This window comes from Myotis daubentonii, chromosome 5 (assembly GCF_963259705.1).
Source record: "Myotis daubentonii chromosome 5, mMyoDau2.1, whole genome shotgun sequence".
NCBI classification, from domain to species: domain Eukaryota; kingdom Metazoa; phylum Chordata; class Mammalia; order Chiroptera; family Vespertilionidae; genus Myotis; species Myotis daubentonii.
The window spans coordinates 32,874,089-32,894,584 of NC_081844.1; the positions used below are offsets into that span (position 1 = coordinate 32,874,089).

The 20,496-nt window shown below is 51.1% G+C and overlaps 1 protein-coding gene across 1 annotated transcript; it reads left to right on the forward strand.

The window, feature by feature from the left end:
* The first annotated feature begins 8,890 nt into the window (after window positions 1–8,890).
* On the forward strand, window positions 8,891–18,232 carry MOB3A (MOB kinase activator 3A). The gene is made up of 3 exons (XM_059697291.1): window positions 8,891–9,311; window positions 16,014–16,216; window positions 16,576–18,232. Exons 1-3 carry the CDS (start codon window positions 8,891–8,893, stop codon window positions 16,603–16,605), a joined length of 654 nt encoding a protein of 217 aa, XP_059553274.1. The 3' UTR covers window positions 16,606–18,232.
* The last annotated feature ends 2,264 nt before the right edge of the window (window positions 18,233–20,496 follow it).

The following is a 20,496-nucleotide window of genomic DNA, read 5'->3' on the forward strand; positions in this document are numbered from 1 at the left end:
TAAAGGGCAGAATATCTCCTTAATATTTTCTGTATTTCTTAGGTGTTTAAATGATATTTTGTTGCCCTCATGTTAAATAGAATATATTATGACTATTGATTTGACCTGTTTCTTTTCATTTTCTTACTTTTCAATGTAGCTACTGAAAATTTTGAAATTAACCATGGGTGTACATTATATTTCTAGTGCCTTCCATGGTGTTTATTTTTTCTGCAAATATGTGTTCAATTCTGGCTTTCCTAGGCTTCGTGGTTTTTTGCTTCCTGTTTGTGGCTTCAGTAACTTCTTCATAAGGGTGAGCTACTTAAAGGACTTAGCCAAATGCTTGGTGTTTTTTTAATTGGTGAATTAATGTTAGCTACAGTTTTTCTAATAGACTCATTTATTTATTTATTTTCTCAATCCTCACCCAAGGACATTTTTTTCCCATTGATTTTTTAAAGAGAGAGTGAAAGGAAGGAGGACAGACAAAGAGAGAGAAACATCAATATGAGAGAGACACACTGATTGGTTACCTCCCTCATGCACCCCAACTGGGGCCAGGGATGGAGCCTGCAAACCGAGGTACGTGCCCTTGGCCAGAATCGAACCGGAGACCCTGAGGACTGACACTCTAACCACGGAGCCAAACCGGCTACGGCTTAATAGACTTTTAGAGCAGTTTTGGACTCATGGCATGATTAAGCAGAAGGCACAGAGATTTCCCATTACCCTGTACCCCCACATATGTACAGCCGCTCCCACTGTCAGCCTTCCTGACCAGAGAAGGGTAGTTGTTACAAGGATGAACCTACACTGACACACCACTGTTACTCCCAGTCCATGGTGACATAAGAGTTCATTCTCTCTTTGTGTTGTACCTTCTATGGGTTGGGACAGATGTATAGTGACATGTGTCGACCATGACAGTGTTAGAGTAGTGGCACTGCCTTAAAAACCCTCTATGCCCCCCTTATTCATCCCTCCCTCCCCCAACCCCTGGCACCCTAGACCTTTTAATGTCAGTGTAGTTCTGCCTTTTCCGAATGTCACCTTCTCAGACTGTACTCTTTCTCTTAGTCACGGGCATTTACAGTTCCTCATGTCTTTCGTGGCTGATAACGCACTTTTTATTGGAACCTCCCTAAAGGAGAGAGAGTGTCTTTATCATCTTTGCATCTCCTACACAGCAGAGCTCAACGTTCTCCGTGTCCCAGGCCTCTCAAGTAACTGATCATCTGTAAGTTTCTCTCTCTCTCTCTCTCTCTCTCTCTCTCTCTCTCTCTCTCTCTCTCTCAGCAAAAGCTGCATTTTAGTGCCTCAGGGGATTCGTGGAAGTGCTAGTTCAGTTCCTGAACGTTTTAGACCATTCATATTCTGACAGGTTTAAGCCAGACTGCTTCTTCTGTGGAAGGGCTCCTGCTCCGCGGCTGAGCTCTACGTTCATGGCAAAGTCAGCCATTAATTACCTTTTGAGAGTTCTTCTCACATCTCCAGAGCCTCATAAAATGGAGGCTTAAGAAAATCCCCAGCAGCGTCTAGGAAGCTGGGTTTTTACTCTGGGAAGTTCCAGACGTGCCCCAGCTGGTGAGCTCTGTTTCTGATTTCCTGGAATTACGAAGTTCAGATAGTTTAAGCAGAAAAGGGGAATCTGGCTTCAGAAACTGGATTCTGGGAAAGACAAGGTCACTCCTGCACTGAGTCCCAAGGAAGACATTTGGGGTGGGCACTCTGCAGGGGCCGTCCTGGGCACTGTAGGGTGTTGAGCAGCATCCCTGGTCCCAGCCCACTCAATGCCAGGAACACCCACAGTGTGACAAACATAGCTGTCCCCAGACGTTCCTGGGGTCCCCTGAGGGCAGGACCACCCTGGGTGAGACCCACAGCTGTAGCTGACTTGCTGGGAGCTCTTTACAGACTGTCCCCCCCCCCCCCCCCCGCCCCCGGAGAGAGTGAAACCCTTGAGTGGATGGGCCTGGCCCTCAGAGGACAGCTCAGAGCTGTGACTCCTTCCCTCCATAGCCCCCTGTCTCTGAGGTCAGTGCACAGTCAAGTCCATATCTGAGGATCCCGATGTGAAAAGGAAGCATGGTCAACAATAAAGAATTATTATTTAAAAAAAGAAAAGGAAGCGTGAACAGCCAGTGATGGGCATAAGTGTGGATGGGCATTCAGGGGCACTGTTTCATGTGTCCTGCCCTTCCTGACATGCCTCTGGCCAGTGAAGGTACATTGAAAGAGGTGTGGCCCTAAGTGGACACATCAATGACCCATAACCTTTCTCACCTTCCTCTGTCCCCCAGGTGACACGGTTTTGTCAAACAATATATCTGTGCCAGTATTTGCCCCAGTGGGAAACTGAAGCAGAGAGAGCTGGTCCATGCACACACCACACCCCTCTCTGTCTTTTTTTTTCCTCCCTGTTTAATTCTTCCATTACCCCTCTCTGTCTTGATGGAGAGGCTGGGATGTAGGGACATCCAGTTCAGATCTCAGCCCACCTCTGTGTGCTGTGAGTTCTTAGCTCTCAGCCCTGGGAAGGGTCCCTTCTGCCTCTTTCAGCTGCTGACTTACTGGCAGTCCTTAGTGCCTCTGGGCTTGTAGACGGATCACCCATGTCTGCCTCTGTCATCACATGACCATCGTCTCTGTGGGTCTGTGTCCAAATCTCCCTCTTCTTATGAGAACATGTGCCCTTGCATTAGGGTCACTCTACTCTAGTGTGACCTCACCTTAACTAATTACACCTGTAAGACCCCATTTCCAAACAAGATTCCATTCATAGTTACCAGGGTCAGGATTTGAACATGTCTTTTGGGGGACATGATTCAATTCTTAATGGGAGTGGGAGTGACTACTGATGGGCACAGTGTCTTTTGGGGTAGTGGGAATGTTATGGAATTGGGGATGGTTGCATACTTTATGAGTTTGCTAAAACCATACATTGACTTGTATACTTTAAAAGGTTGGAATTGACCCTAGCTGGTTTGGCTCAGTGGGTAGAGCATCAGCTTGTGGACTGAAGGGTCCCGGGTTCAATTCCAGTCAAGGGCATATGCCCGTGTTGTGGGCTCGATCCCCAGCATGAGGCATGCAGGAGGCAGCCAATCAATGATTCTCTGTCATCATTGATGTTTCTATCTCTCTCTCCCTCTTTCTTCCTCTGCAATCAATAAAAATATATTATAAATAAATAAATAAATAAAGGGTCTGAGTCACTGAATAAATATAAAAGGGTGGAATTTACCAGGATGTGAATTATATCTCAATTGGGCTGGAATCTACAGAACCACTCAACAGCACCTGGCTTGGAGCGGCCCCCTCAAACCTTACTTCCTGCCTTTCTACAATACATGTTGGAGAACATCACCCAAAACCAACACCTGCGCACAAAAGGCCAACAAAATGCAAATCCTCTCCCCATGCAGGAGGAGGCCCGAAACCAGTCTCAGCAAGTACCCTACAGGATGGTGGGGCCTTCCTGCACAGGGAGCTGTGGTCATATTTAAAAATGAACATTGCCCAGCGCTGTGGCTCAGTGGTTGAAGTCAACCCATGAACCAAGAGGTTGCTGGTTCAATTCCCGGTCAGGGCACATGCCTGGGTTGCGGGCTCGGGGACGTGCACAAGGCAGCCAATCAATGTTTCGTTCTCTCTTTTCTATTCTTTTCTTTTTTCTTTCTTCACAGAGTCAGGGAGAGGGGAAGAGAGATAGAAACATCAGTGATGAGAATCATTGGCTGCCTCCTGCACACCCCCCACTAGGAAAGGAGCCCGCAGTCCAGGCATGTGCCCTGCTTGGGAATCGAACCGTGACCTCCTGCTTCATAGGTCGCCACTCAACCACTGAGCCATGCTAGTCGGGCCAATCGATGTTTCTATCTCTATCCCTCTCCTTTCCTCCCTCTCAAAAATCAGTTTTTAAAAAACACGTTTAAAAAAATAAAAATAAAAATGAACATTAGGAGGTGGAAGACAGTGCTGGGCACTGGCTTCTGTAATGGAACAGACCCTGGGCCGCAAGCATCTTCCAGCTAAACACCTGGGCTGCTGGCCTGAGCCTAGGGCTGATCTTCCAGACTGGGGTCTGTCCCTCCAACCCACCCCCACCACCAGGTCCGGGGTAGTGTCCTTGAGGTGGTGGCAATGTCAGCAGCTGAGGCAGGATGTGGAGGCACCGGAAGGAAGTGGTGATGGGCCGGGCTTTGCTGCACCTCATGAGGCAAGGCCGTTGCTTGGAGGAACTGTTTTGTTTACAGGAAATAAGTGGGGGTGGGTGTGTATTGAGTGGGGGATTTTGTCATCTTACCTGTGTCACTCTAGAAGCTTCTAGGTGCTTCTGTGGAAGAACCAGGGAGCCAGGAGAGCCTTGAGCATTGAATTCTGAGACGGTTCTCCAGCCCCTCCCCACGCTGCACCCTTGGAGGGGTTCTAAGAATATCGAAGAGATAGGCCCCGAGATGGTAATGGGGCAGCCATGTGGACTGGTTCACAGCCGGCCACCCTCAGGCTTGGAATGTGTGTTTCTGGTACAAAGTTGTTTATCTTTAATGGGAACTCTGCCCATCTAGGAACTTTTTCAGAAAATCATCGCTGCCACTTAAAAAAAAAATCCTCCCACCTTCTGAGTCAGAAAGGCAAGCAGGAGCCTTGCCTTTCACTGCCCTACCCCATCTTCCAGAACTGTGCAATGGCATGACAGGATGTGGACAAAAGACAAGTGGCCCTCCTGTGGGGCACAGTGGGGCCGCCTCCTCCCTAAGGCTTGGCTGGGCAGGGGCTCTTCTCAGTGGCCCTGTCATTGCCCCTAAGGCTCCTGTGTTCCCAGGTCTCCTGTCCCCAAGTGACGTCAGCGGTTAAGCTCCCATACCAGAGAGGCCCCAAAATAGAAGGTAGCGACCGGGCCCTGGGGGGTGCAGATTTCTTTGTGTTGGGGTTTCCATCAGGGTAGAAGGTTTGCTGCAGGATAAACAGGAACCTGGAGTAGAGGCAGCTGCGGGGCCCTGTGGCCTGGCTTGGCCAGCCCCGCTCTGCTGGATGAGGGGTGTGGCACTCCAGTTTGTCTTCTCATTACCAAGTGGGGCAGCCCTTGCCCCACATGGAGGGGCGTTGGGAGGCTGAAATAAGACCAAGGATGAGGAATGAGGAAGTGTCCCCATGGTGCCAGCAGGCAGTGGGCACGGGTAAGGTGGCTGGCTTTTTTGGGTGGCCCACAGGGGTTTCTGTGCCGTGAGTTGCCCCCACAGTGGCCTGAGAGCAACTTGGTTTGCAGATTCATCAGCTGGCAGGTGTTTGAGCCACTTGGGCAGTTAGCAGTCACAGGTGGGACTGCAGGACCCGCACCTGGTGTGTCCAGTGTACGCGCCCATGGCACGGAGGGTCCTGGGATGTCCAGCCCTGGGGGATGCAGCTCACCTCTCAGACAAGGGCCAGCGAGGTGGCCGGTTCACCAGAGCTTCCTGGAGGCGTCTGAGACTGGGCCCCGTCCTGCCCTACGGTAGGAGAGGGGTGGGCAGGTGGATGTTGTGGTTGCCCATTTCCCCTATTAGAGGCACCACCTTCCCACCCTCCAGGCCCTGTACCCCCAGGGCTGTGCCCGCTCACCTAAACCAGGGAAGGGTGCTGGTCTGCACTCTGTGCTGGCATTTTAGAGGTTTCGGGTGCGGGAGAGACCAGCCTCGGGGGTGCCTGGCACTGGATTTGGGATAAAACAAGTGGAAGCTGGAATAATGGATAAGTGGTGAGTTAGGAGACATGGGGCCCAGCAGAAAGAACCACAACTTCACCCGCATGGTTCAGGGTTCGAGCTCAGGCTCCTCCTTCTACCAGCTGCATGGCCTGAAACACTGACTTAATAGCTAGTTAGTACTGAGTCAGTATCTTCTAATGTGGGAGCCATCCCCCATCCACTTGTGATAACCCCCAGTTGTGACAACCACAGATGTGCCCAGACATTGCCCAGGGTCCTCTAGGGGCAGGATGACCCAGGTGAGAATACTGGTTTAGGCGTTTTTTATTATATATCTAGTATCTGGTATTAAACTGAAGGCTTTTGGAAGATAGAGCCTGGCCTTCTGCCATGAAGTCTTCGTTGAGTGCATAGAGTACGTAAGGGTGGTGCTGGCAGATCTGCCTGTCCCCTCGGACCCCTGCAATGGCAGAGACTGGAGTTGGCGGTGGTTCTGGAGAAATCTCTTGAAGACCAAGGCCCAGGAGTCCTCTGCCCTCAGAGACTCTTCCTGGGCCCAGAGATGGGCAGGGCCAAGCCTGAAGGAGGCTCTCTCTGGGCTCCAGGATGTGGCCTGAGCCGTGACTCAGCTCTCTGTAAATTTTCTGAAATCCTCACCCTTAAGCCATCTTGTCATCTGAGTCACGTCACCTTGGCCCCAGGGACACAGTGCGTATGTGCCGGCTCACTCTCTGGGCCCGGGAAGGACTAGACTTGACTTTGGCCTGCACCCTGCTGCCCTGAGCTGGGTGCTGTGTTCAGAGTGGACGTGCACTTGCCTTTGGCTGAGCCTGGCCTTGGCAGTGCAAGCTCCATGGATCATACTCCGTTGGGGCTGTCCTGGGTCCTTGAGGTTGAGCAGCATCCCTGTAGAGGAGGTGAGGTCCAATCCCCTTAGTTTGTGGTCATTTGCTACGTGGTGTGCTGAGTCGTGAGGGTGGGCCACTGGACCAGTGCAGCTGGCCACATGTCACAGAAATGAACTCCCACAAAAGAACATCCAGACCTATAGAAGGATCTTGTAAGAATTTTTCAGAGGTTTTTTGAGCCAAACCGAGGACATGTCTGGAAGTTAGTTTTCAAGGGATTGAGCAATGCTCCAGAGAATGGCAGTTTGCAGTTCTTTTTTTTAAATTTTTTAAAAAATATATTTCTTTATTGATTTAAGAGAGGAAGGGAGAAGGAGGGAGAGATAGAAACATCAATGATGAGAAAGTCATTGATTGGCTGCCTTCTGCATGGCCCCCACTGGGGACCAAGCCCGCAGCCCGGGCATGTGCCCTTGGCCAGAATCGAACCCGGGACCTTTCAGTCCGCAGGCCGACACTCTATCCACTGAGCCAAACTGGCTAGGGCTGCAGTTCTTTTTATGCATTTGGAATCAGAGGAGGACAATAAGAAAGGTTACATGAAATCGTTGGTGGGAGATTAAGGAGAAAGCTGAGTGGGAAATCCTAGGATTAGGTAAAGTAAAATGAAAGAAACATGTACTTCTTTTACATTGAAGGGTGCAGGATAGTTAACAGCCTTTACAGTGAATAGGGATGGTATGTGGGCAACCAGATAACACTGAGGAATATACTTGCTGGTGGGGGTGGTTACCCTCCTAGGGGTCTGGGAAGAGAGATTGCTCCGACATTTCAAAGGTGTTCACCTAGATGCACAAGAACAGTGGGCAGGCTCACTTAACGTAAAGACTGACCTTTGCTGAGGAAACCTTAGGCCTGGGATGTGACCACCCGCCACAACCTGCCTGGGGAGGGGATCGATCAGATCATCTTCTATGGCTGCTCTTGGTCACTGAGCTTGCCAGGCCTGCCATAGGGCCCCCAAGCTTCTCAGTTCTACTCTGTTGCCGCTTTCTTGTTCACACCTCAATTCAAGCAAAGAAAAGGGGGGCGTTTACTCTAACATTATAAATGATGATTTATTACCTCTCTCTGGTTAACTCCCTAAAGACCCCACCCCGCCAGCCCTACGGGCTCCCGCCCTCCGTGTTTCCTCCACATGCTCACTCCCAGGAGGGGCCCCCGGCCTGCAGATGAGACAAGGAGGCTGCAGGTTGGCTGGCGCCATCCTCATGGCAGAGGGAGGGATGGTCATATTGGGGTGATGCAGGGCCTTTGGCTTCATGTTCATTTCGTCCTCTCACCTCTGAGTGGACCTTGTTACTCTCCCCACATAGCAGAGGAGGAAACAGCAAAGACGGGAGAAGGTGGACTGGGTAGGAGATTGAAGCCTCATGGCAGGGGACGCCGGCTACAGCCCCCACATCAAGGCCTTGACCCCCAGAACATGGCATGTTCGCATGTAGGCGCAGACAAGTCCCAGACAAGCTGGTCCACCCTTCTCAGATGGTATTCTGGGGTGAATAGTGTTCCCCCAAATTCATGTCCACCTGTTGGAAGTGGGGTCTTTGCAGATATCATCAAGATGATAAAATGAGTTCCCACTGGATTGAGGTGGGCCCTAATCTAATGAGATTTAGACACAGAGAGCAACAGGAATGTATTCCCTCGCAGCCTGGGAGGGTGTCATCCCGAGTGGGCTGGTGGTCTCAGGCCAGAGGGAGTGATAGTTCCAGGCTCCTCTCCTGGCTCTGGCAGTGTCGGTGACCCCTGCTGTCCCTTGGCCTGTAGACACGTCACCCCATCTCTGCCTCCCTGTCACATGGACTTCTCCCTGTGTTCTGTGTGTTTCCTCCTGTCAGGGCACTCGTCATCTAGGGCCCACCCAGACAATCCAAACAAGGTCCCAATCACAGGTCCTGGGGATGTGGACATCTCTGTACAGAGGCTACCACCGAGCCCACTGCGGTCACCCTGAGCCCCTGCAGGCTTTAGCACACCCTCTCCCACTTTATAGGAGCCGCCGGGTGCTGGGCGGGAGTAGGATGCTGCCTGTCTGGGTTCTCAGAGGTACTGACTCGGCCTCTCCTGCTCTGAGGCAGTCGGGACACACCTTGGGGCACTTCGCTTTACTGAGGAGCTGGCACCCTTTTGGTAAAACTCAAAACCACAAGTCCTGGTGTGGCCCACTCTTGCTTCTGGAACAGGGTTTCCAGGAACAGGTGATCATTCTTTCTGTCTGCATTTCAGATCTCAGGGAAGACCTGGGTGCCAGTGAATTTCCAGCTGCCTCTGGGCCGGTGGCCGACACCAGGAGTGTGCAGTGAGGACCACGATGTCCAACCCCTTCCTGAAGCAGGTCTTCAACAAGGACAAGACCTTCCGCCCCAAGCGCAAGTTTGAGCCCGGCACCCAGCGGTTCGAGCTGCACAAGAAGGCACAGGCCTCGCTGAACGCGGGGCTGGACCTGAAGCTGGCCGTGCAGCTGCCCAGCGGTGAAGAGCTCAACGACTGGGTGGCAGTGCACGTGGTGGACTTCTTCAATCGCGTCAACCTCATCTACGGCACCATCAGCGATGGCTGCACGGAGCAGTCGTGCCCCATCATGTCGGGGGGCCCCAAATACGAGTACCGCTGGCAGGACGAGCACAAGTTCCGCAAGCCCACAGCGCTGTCGGCCCCACGGTACATGGACCTGCTCATGGACTGGATCGAGGTGCAGATCAACAACGAGGACATCTTTCCCACCAACGTTGGTGAGTTGGGTGGCCTGGGGGGAGGGGGGGTGGCCTGAGGGGAGGGGGGGAGGCGGGGTGTTTGTAATAACAGTTGACTGAGATAGAATTCACAAACCGTGAAATCCACCCATTTAAAGTGTAAGTTCAGTGCCGTTTAGTATATTCACAGGGTTGTGCAGCCATGCCTTCTAATTCCAGAACATTTCAGTATCCCCACAGCACCCCTCTCTCCCAGCCCAGTAACCACCAGTCCACTTCCTGTCCCTGTGGATGTGCCTGTTCTGGGCTTTCACATACATGGACTCACCCGGTGTGGCCTTTGTGTCTGGCTTCTCACTGAGCACCATGTGTTCATTGCTCGCCCGCGCTGCAGCGAGTGTCAGAGCTTCCCTCCTTCTCATGGCTGAGTACCACTCCAGTCTGTGGATCGGCCACGGTTTGCTTCATGTTAAGGTTCTTGAGATGGGAGATTGTTCTGGATTATCCAGATGGGCCCTAATTTCATCAGAAGGTCCCTGTGAAAGGAAGGCAGAGGGACATTTGACACACAGAAGAGAAGGTGATGTGACAACAGGAGAAGGAAGATGTGATCATAAGCCCAGGAATGTCAGCAGCTTCCAGAAAAGGCAGGAAATAGATCCTCCCTGGACCTTCCAGAAGGAAGCAACCCTGCCCACACCTGACATCAGCTCCATGAAACTGCCGTGAGGCTTCTGGCCTCCAGGACTATGAGGGAGCACAGAGGAGTGATTTTAAGCACTAAGTTGGTGATAATTTGTTACAGCAGTCCTAGGAGACCCACACAGAGGCCCTTCGCACTGTCACCATTGGCATCAACACAGCACCATGGAAGACAGTTTGCGGGGAACCAGCTCTTGGTCGCAGACGGGGTCTACCCCTGGTCAAGTTTCTCACCCCTCTGGACCTCCCTCACCCTCTGTACAGGGAACGGGCCTGCCACTGGCAGAGGGCTCTCAGAGGCCCATCTGAGAAAAGACTGACTCAGAATAGACGCTTTCCCAAAATAGGGATTCACAGGTGCCCCCACCCGCCCTGGAGTCCGTGTCTGCACATGCTCGCTGTTCTGACTCACAGCCTCCTGGGTCCCCCTAAAGTCCTGACAGCTCCTCAAGGAGTCCTCATCCTAGAACTTAGACCCTGAGTCCTCTAGTCAGTTCCTTGCCTATGGAATGGTAATTCTAGCAATTTTACCAGAGAGGAAACTGATGACCAATGGAGAGAAAATGAACTTGGCAGCCCTACCCTGTTTGGCTCTAGCCTCTGCCACATCACGGGGTCTGGGTGCACCGCTGCTTTCCTTGGGAGCCTCTCTGTCCCAGGCCACATCTTCCTGCCCTGTTTGCAAACCCAGGCCCTCAGCCTGTTCTGACCCCTAGTCAAGCCAATGGAATAAAATGCTTCACACGGACAGCAGCGTGTCTGCTTCCTGTCTGTGGTGCTTCTGAGAACCAGTCTGCCGGGTGCTCCCTGGGGTTAGATTTATGGCTGAGCCAAGAAAGGACGGGGTCCAAATTTCATCCCCATGTCCCACACCTGTGCCATTGACACCTGTACACCCACCCCAAGCCACCAGCTTACGCTCTTTAATGTTAGATTAGGTGGCACACTTCTCCTGTAAAGGACCACACAGTAGCTCTTCATTGGCACTGCTTGCAGAGGTAGCAGCCATCTCCTGCTTGGCATCATGGCTTCCCTCAGACCCCTAGTGAAATCCAGGATTGTCAAAAAGAGGACCAAGGCCCAGCCAGTGTGGCTCAATGATCGAGCATTGAGCTATGAACCAGGAGGTCACAGTTCAATTCCCGGTCAGGGCACATGCCCAGGTTGCAAGCTTAATCCCCAGTAGGGGGTTTGCAGGAAGCAGCCTGTCAGTGATTCTTTCTCATTATTGATGTTTCTACCTCTCTCTCCCTCTCCCTTCCTCTCTGAAATCAATAAAAATAGACATGTTTTTTAAATGAGGACCAAGAAGTTCATCCAGCACCAGTTAGACCGATATGTCAAAATTAAGTATAACTGGTGGACACCCAGAGGCATTGACTATGGAGTGCACAGAAGATGTAAGGCCAGATCTTGATGCCCAACATTGGTTATGGGAGCAGCAAGAAAACACAGCATATGCTGCCCAGTGGCTTTTAGAAGTTTCTGGTCCACAGTGTCAAGGAACTTGAAGTGCTGCTGATGTGCAACAAATCTTCCTGTGCTGAGATGCTCACAGTGTCTCCTCAAAGAACCACAAGCCATTGTGGAAAGAGCAGCCCAGCTGGCCATTAGTCACCAATCCCAGTGCCAGTGAAGAAAATGAATAGACAGAATGTATCCTATATAATAAAAGGCTAATATGCAAATCAACCGAACGGTGGAACAACAGGTCGCTATGAAGCGTACTGATAACCAGGGGGCAGATGCTCAATGCAGGAGCTGCCCACTGGCCATCAGTGCCCTCTCACAGGGGGAGCACCACTCAGCCAGAAGCCAGGCTCACAGCTGGTAAGCGCAGTGGTGGTGGTGGGAGCCTCTCGTGCCTCCGCAGCTGTGCTAAGGATGTCTGACAGCCAGTTTAGGCCTGCCAGTGGGCCTACGCTGGCAGTCGGACATCCCCCGAGGGTTCCTGGACTGCTAGAGGGTTCAGGCCAAATTTTGTGCACCAGGCCTCTAGTTTGTGTTAATAAAACCATAAAATTCTATGGAACAAAAAAAAAAAGGACCACACAGTATATCTTTCTTCCAGCTTTATGACCCAGAAGGTCTCTGTCTCAACTACTCAGACCTGCCATGTAACCCAAAGCTGTCATAGATACTGTGTAAACAAACAGATGGGCCTGTATTCTAATAAGACTTTATTACAAAAGCAGGCAGTGGGCCAAATTTCAACCCCTGCACGAGAATACCATTGCATGCTTAGGCTATGCAGTCCTGGAGATTACCTTTCTTTTTTTCTTTCTTTTTTATTCTTCCCTGAGGACATGTTTTAGAGAGAGGAAGGGAGGAGAGAGAGACATTGATCAATTGCCTTCCTTACTGCTCCAACTGGGGATCAAAAACCTAAAACCCAGGCCTGTGTCCTGTCTGGGAATCAAACCAGCAACCTTTAGGTGCACAGGATGATGCTCAACCGACCGAGCCACTCTGGCCAGGCCTGGAGATTACATTTCTAAGCCCTTCTCCTAGGATGAGCTGCTCCTAATCACTCCCCTTCCCAGCATCACCCTTGCTGACTCCTGATACCCCCTCTCCAATACAAGAACCATCAGTCCCACATGGAGGAGGTCATCTGGCCCCAGAGTCAGAGGAGTGAACAGAGCCAGGCTGGTCCTTCCATGTACAGAGAGCCTGTTCTTTCCCAATTGCCTTTTAAATGGACACATCTCAGACCTTCCGCTGTGGTGAGCAGCTGGTTGGCTCCCCATGTCAGAGCGTCAGGTCCCAGTTTTGCTGCGGACACTGTATCTTGAGCCTTCTGGCACATGGATAGCCTGCACTCACCTGGACTTCACTGGGCCATTACTCAGCCACCATAGGCCCAATGACCAAGTGCTGTCCAGCTTATTACGTCCCATCTCCTGAGAGGTCCCATCTCCTGAGAGTGTGTGTCTGGTGCACCGCAGCTTTCCCACGGTTAGCCACATCTGTGTCCTCACCTGAGCCCCTCTCTTTGAGGATGGGCTGATCTAGCCCTTGCTTAGTGGGTTAGAGCATCATCCCGCTACACCAAGGTTGCAGATTCAATCTCCGGTTGAGGCACATACAAGAAGCAACCAATGAATGCATAGATAAGTGGAATAACAAATCTATGTGTTTCTCTCTCTCAAATCAATTTAAAAAACAAAAAGGATGGGCCAGTCTGTCAGTCCTGGTCCCAGGCCACCTCCCTGGTAGCACTGGTTGGACCTCATGAACATGTGGCTTCTGTCTTGCCTGTGGGACGAAGGGGACCTAAAGTCTTGGTGGGGTAAACAGGCAGGAGCGGAGGAGCCCATGGTGCCCCATGCACAGCAGCATGAATGTGCCTAAGGCACCAAACTGTCGCCTAGAGTGACTCGGATAGAGAAGCTCAAGGTGGGTGCACTTTACCACAGTTTTTTTTTTTCTTGTTTTTTTTTTTTTAATATATTTTATTGATTTTTTACAGAGAGGAAGGGAGAGAGATAGAGAGCCAGAAACATCAATGAGAGAGAAACATCAATCAGCCGCCTCCTGCACATCTCCCACTGGGGATGTGCCCGCAACCCAGGTACATGCCCTTGACCGGAATCGAACCTGGGACCCTTCAGTCTGCAGGCCGACGCTCTATCCACCGAGCCAAACCGGCTTCGGCCACAGTTTTTTAAAGTAAAGAAATTAAATACAATAACAGGAGAAGAAATTGCAACATGGTGTATGGATTCAATTAAGCTCTGACAAGTACATGAAATTATATTATAAAAACATAGTTAAGCCGAAACCGGTTTGGCTCAGTGGATGGAGCGTCGGCCTGTGGACTGAAAGGTCCCGGGTTCGATTCCGGTCGGGGGCATGTGCCTGGCTTGCGGGCACATCCCCAGTAGGAGATGTGCAGGAGGCAGCTGATCGATGTTTCTCTCTCATCGATGTTTCTGACTCTCTGTCTCTCTCCCTTCCTCTCTGTAAAAAATCAATAAAATATATTAAAAAAGAAAGAAAGAAAGAAAGAAAGAAAGAAAGAAAGAAAGAAAGAAAGAAAGAAAGAAAGAAAGAAAGAAAGAAAGAAAGAAAAACATAGTTAAATCTTGGCCGGTGGGCTTGGTTAACATGTCGTCCTGTGCACCAAAAGGTTGTGGGTTCTACCCCTGGTCAGGGTGTGTGCTGGAGGCAGCAGCCATTGTTTCTCTCTCATAGTGATGTTTCTCTCTCTCTTTCTCTCTCTCTCCCTCTCTCTCTTTTCCTTCCTCTCTCTCTCTGAAAAACCAATAAAAACATCCTTGGGTGAGGATTTTTTAAAAACTACTTAAGATGGAGAGAAAGAGTTATCAAGTGGAAAATATCAGAGGTCAAAAAAAAATATGTTTTTAGGGGTTGTCCCATTCTGTTAAGAAAAATACTTCCAAAACCCAGTCGTCACCAAGTGCAGGCATTATTTCTGCGAGAGCTGTGCACTGCAGCATTTCCGCACGACCCCACGCTGCTACGTCTGTGACCAGCAGACCAATGGCGTCTTCAATCCAGTGAAAGAATTGATTGCTAAACTGGATAAGCATCAGGAAGCAGAAGAGGATGGGAACTTGACAGAGGAAAAGGCAGGTGATGAAGTAGGTTCCTGGATAGATGGCTTGTGAAAGCATCAAGATGTCTTGCAGAAATCATTAAGCAGAAAGGACCAACTGGCGTTAAGAAGACCCTGGACAGGATGCCACCACGAACCTATTCTTCTTGCGGTTTTGAATTGCCTCATTCCTCCTCCTCAGCCATGTTGGAAACAGTCCTTTGAGGTCTCTTTTAAGACTTGCCATTGTCCTCACTCCACGTCTCCTACTGTAGACCAGGCCATAACTCACCCCCACTACATACTCGGGCATTTCTTCTTCTCTGTCCTGCTGTTGGGGTGAATGTTTTCGTGGAAGGGAACAGAATTGGATACTATGGTTGAGAGTCAACTTACTAAGGTTTTTTGCTAGTGCTTCTGAGACAGCTTGAGTGTCAGTGAATAGCTTTCATCGGACATCTGAGAAAATGACCCAGTGGAGGGGGTTATTAAGCTTTGCTGGTGAATCCATTGCAAGTCTAGTCACAGCCTGAAGTTCCTCCTAGAACCCGTCTGCAAAGATTTCAAGCTGAAGGTGATGCTCAAAACTCACAAGTTGCTACAAAGCAGTCTCTATTTCCTGATTTTTAACATAATACAGATTTATTATAGAAAATTTGAGAAATAAACAACTAGATAGATGAAAAGAAAACTATTCAAAAATCCTTTCACAGAGAAATAACATTGTGAACATTTGATCAGCTCTCTCTTAGAAATAGTTACATATTTCTTGTGCAAAATTGGGTATATTGTTTCTATTTAGATTGTAGCCTGTTTCTTTAAACTTCCTCTGTATTTAACTATGTATACACATATATAAAGAAAGAGGGAACACTTCCGACTTCTTAAAAAAGAAAAAAAAGAAAAAGAAATGTTACTAGAAATACACACCTACACATGGCCAGATCCCAAAGTGCACATAGCAGATCCACAGTTTGCACATGTGGGCGGGGAATAAAATGTTGGTTACGGGTTCTGGGAAAGGAGCTAGGCAAAGGCAAAAGGAGTGTGTGGCACCCAGCACATCCCAGTGAGGGCCGGACCAGCGGGGCCGGAGCGGCTGCTGTCGGACCCCGGAGGATGGGCTGCACCTCTAGGCCTGTCCTCCGTTCCCTGGGCGTAGTCACGCAGGAGAACCGTGGGTTTCTCGTGGCATTCGGTGGGCTCCCTGGAGCTGGAGGTGAGAAGACCAGGGTGGGGATCAGGAAGCCGAGGATCCTGCAGAAAGGGGCTCCTTCCTGGGGACAGACGCCTCCCACCCAGTCAACACCCGACTTCAGAGGAAACCGGACGTGCGCTGTGTGAGCTCGGGCAGGAGCCCGCCTCCCGAGCCTCTAGTTCACAGGCTGTTCGCGCCGCGGTCCAGGGGCAGTGTGGTGTCAGCGCCAAGCCTGGGCCCGAGGCTGCTTCCTGAGTGCCCTGGCCCTCTCTGTTCACAGGCACGCCGTTCCCCAAGAACTTCTTGCAGGTGGTGAAGAAGATACTGTCCAGGCTCTTCCGCGTGTTCGTGCACGTCTACATCCACCACTTCGACCGCATCGCGCAGATGGGCTCCGAGGCGCACGTCAACACCTGCTACAAGCACTTCTACTACTTCGTCAAGGAGTTCGGGCTCATAGACACCAAGGAGCTGGAGCCACTGGTGAGTGGGGCAGGGGCTGAGGGGACCAGGGAGGGGGACCCTGGGGCCAGTAAACCGGGTTTTGTGAATCGTTTTATTGGCACACTCAGCCGTTCACTTACTACTCCTGCTGCTCTCAGCAACAGGGCAGAGGTGAGCAGCCAGACACCATCTGGCCTCCAGGGCTGGCAGGTGGCCTCTCGAGCCCTTCGCAGAGCTCCCACCCCAGCCCTCGGCGCGCCGCAGTCTGATCCCTTTTCTGTGAGGTTTGACCTTAAGTCAGGCCCATGAGTCTCCTGAGGCCGCACCCCCTGCTTCTGTGTGTGTGTGATTCCCGTCACCTCTGTGTCAGTCCCCGATGTCCTGCTTGTTCTTAACAGAAAGAAATGACCGCACGGATGTGCCACTGAGAGCCCCTGGGCCCCGCTGTCACCGACGCAGTGCCAGGGACACTCGGCTTGAGGGCCACCTTCCCGGAACATGCACTGTTTCCGCCCTGGCAGCTCGGTGACCCCCACAGTTGTCAGGTGGTGACCTCTGTGCCCCCAATGCTGCACTGGACGCCGGGGTCAAGTCCCCTCTCTGATTCTGAGATGACAGCAGCTGTGGGTCCATGCACCACGGGCCCAGCCTCCCAGAGCCCCACGGGGGGAGCTTGAACTTGAACTCTGTGATTCTGTATGCTGTGAGCAACTGGGAAAATCCACTTTATCTCTAAAGCACTTGGATCTGCCTGGAGGCTGGAACTCTGCTTGCCCTTCGCAGGCCTTTCCCGTAATGCCCCTAGTATGCTCGGCCAGGAGAGGACAGACTGCGCAGGCTCAGTCAGCAAACAGGAACCCGCCTCTGCTGGGCTTCAAGCCTCAGTTCCCTCGCATGCCTGCTGAGCCCCATGTCCGTGTCATGAGCGGTACGACGCGGCCCTGGCTCTCTCCCCTCCTCCGCTCCTCAGTCCCCTGTTCCTCCAGGGCCCCCAGAACATTTGGCTCATCCGTCAGGGTTTCCTGGGGCCCTTTCACATGTCATAAAAGATCAAGCTTCTGTTTATTTTTATATTTTTGTTAATACTCACCCGAGGATATTTTTCCCATTGATTTTTTTAGAGAGAGTGAAAGGGAGGGAGGGGGAGAGACAGAGAGAAACATCAACGTGAGAGAGACACATCGATTGGTTGCCTCCCGCACACACCCCTAACAGGGCTGGGGATCAAACCTACAACTCTTGGGTCCGTGGGTCAACACTCTAACCATTGAGCAACTCCAGCTGGGGCAAAGATTGAGGTTTTTATACAGTCGCACTGACAACCACCTTGAGGTAGATATTAAGGGAAAGCGGCTTTTTATCTATAAACAGTGAGCTCCCCTCCCGTCTAGACAAATATCCCTCCATTGTGAGTAGCCCAGTGACCCTTCCCCAGAACCTGTCCTGGATTTGGGGTCTGAACTTGGCCTTTCTTCGGGTGCCCGCCCACTTTATATGAAGCCCTTGGTGTGGCCAGGCGACCAGCGTCCCAGCACTGTCTCCCCAAAGAACACTGGGGCATACGGCCAGGCATGGAAGTGACCTCAGGAAGTCACGTGCTGCCTCAGTGCCAGGCTCCCTGCATCTCAGTCCTGCCCTCAGGGCACAACAGTGGCCTTTCCCATGGCAGCCCTTCCCACCCAACCACACCCACCTCTGAGGTCCTCTAGGCGTCTGGGGCATCCACAGAAGAGGGGCCCCGTCTCCCAATGCCATACAAGTGCAATTAACACAACCTCAGCCTGGTCCTGGATACCACCGGGTCGAGCTCTCGGATCCTTGGGGACACGGGCCTTGAAGGAAAACCATCCAGTCGAATGTAGCTCTTTTTAAATACAAAACCACAACCAAACACCAGAACCACTGTGTCCCCTCCCAGGTCTCCGCCAGCTTCCCCCTCGGCCCCGGCCAGGCCGGGGAGGCAGCGGGGCCTGCGGGGCAGGGAGGGCCCTCCCCCCTCTGTGCCTGCGGGTCTTCCACCACGAACTTCAGAATAAACTGTCTTTTTATACCCGACGCTGCTGGCTGCCATTTCTGTTTTCCTGGCAGGGGGCTTGGTGTCAGGAATCATCCCTGTTGTTGTCACTGGGGTGCTCTCCTCCCGAAGTGGCAAAATAAATGTCTGGTGGCTTGTGGTCCACCAGAGTGCCCCCAATAGATAAACAAGTGCACAGAATGGGGGGGGTTGGAATTTCATGGGGAGCAGGGTGGGGCTATTAGGATAAAAATGTCAAAAACAGGTTGAGTCATGCCATAGGAAGGTGGGCTTTGTGTTCTCATTTAAATTACTCCCCCCCTTACCAACGTAATTCTAACTCTTAGGCTTTTTGCCATGTGAGAGAAGTTTCCAGAGAACATTGGACTGAGTGCAGAAGAATGGTTGAGAGGGAACAGAGGGATGTTCCCGTTCCAGCCATTATTATTTTTTAATATTTTTATTGATTTCAGGGAGAGAGAAATATCAATGATGAGAGAGAATCATTGATCGGCTGCCTCCTGCACACCCCCTACTGGGGATCGAGCCCACAACCCAGGCATGTGCCCTTGACCGGAACCAAACCCCGGACCCTTCAGTCCGCAGGCCGACGCTCTATCTACTGAGCCAAACCGGCTGGGGCCCATTCCAGCCATTATTAACCAGCCCTGCAACCTTGGACACAGGACAAAGTGACACAAACTTTTCTCTCATAAGTGAAAAATGGGAGCAGACATCTTACTCTCAGGGGCCCCTTTCAGATGTAAAATGTCATGATTTCAGGGCAATGGGATTTGGTTTTTTGCAAGGGGGCTTGCAGGCCATGCTCCTGGAGCGGGAGCAGATGGGGAAGAGGAGCCTGATGGACGCCAAGGGCCACGCAGAGCCTTGGGGTGGACTGACCACCAAGAACCTGCGAGCCCAGTGTGGCTTCCGGCCCCCAGGGGGCGTGCTGACACCGTGGGAAGGGAGACGTTTCCCTTCAGAGTGAATTAATTCCATGTTGTTTGGAAATACCGTCTAAAGAAGCCATTGTCTCCTTACCCTTTGATTTACCCTCAGTCTCCAGGACCAGTTAAAGAATTTGGGAGCTGTTATTGTTATTTTAATAACAGCCCTCATCCCAGTTCAGGGACCTGTGGACATGTCACCCCATGTGGTAAAGGAACTTCGCCGATAGAATTATCTGAGATGGGGATGACCCTGGACTCCCCAGGGGTGGGTGGGGCGATGTCATCACAGGGTCCTTATAAGAGGAGGCAGGAAGGTCAGAGTCAGAGATGGAAGAGACGAAGCTGCTGGCTTTGACGACGGAGGAAGGAGCCACAAGCCAGGGATGTGGGGCCTCTAGAAGCTGGAAAAGGCCTGAAGCACTTCTCCCTGGAGCCTCCAGAAGGATCAGCCCTGCCCATATCTGGGTTTAGCTCCATGTAACCCATGTTGGACTCCTGAACCCAGAACTTTAAGGGAATAAACTTATTTAAGTTATTGAATTTGTGGTCATTGGTTACAGCAGTCATCGGAAAGTCATACACCCCCTAGAAAGAATGCTTTGCACAGTCCAGCCGGTGGCTCAGTGGCTGAGCTTCGACCTATGAACTAGGACAGTGGTTGGCAAACTGCGGCTTGGCAAACCACGGCTCGCGAGCCACATACGGCTCTTTGGCCCCTTGAGTGTGGCTCTTCCACAAAATACCGACTTCTGCGCATGGGCCACGAAGTTTCAGTCACACTGTATGTGTGCAGCGCACGTGGTATTTTGTGGAAGAGCCACACTCAAGGGGCCAAAGAGCCGCATGTGGCTCGTGAGCCGCGGTTTGCCGACCATGGAACTAAGAGGTCACACTTCAATTCCTGGTCAGGGCACATGCCCAGTAGGGGTGCGTGCAGAAGGCAGATGATCAAGGATTCTCTCTCATCATTGATGTTTCTATCTCTCCCTCTCCCTATCTGAAATCAATAAAAATACATTTTAAATAAGTAGCCTTCTGATCTGTACAGAAGGATTGCTTGTGCTGAAATGGGGCTTCACTTGTTATTGAACAAAATCAAAATTTCCATAGAGCCTTACCTCACACCATACGTGAAAATTAAACTCTCTAGTTTACCCAGTGTGTAATATAAATTAAAGAAAACCATGGAGAATAAGAAGAAAATGAAGGAGAATATTTACATAAAGGTCTTCCCCAGCCCAAGTCTATAAGTTCATCACCAAGAGTAGAAACCATCAGGGAAAAGATTGACCAAAAATGTAAAAAAAAAAATGGAAAAGATATGTCAAAGTGTTCTTAAAGACAAACAAGAA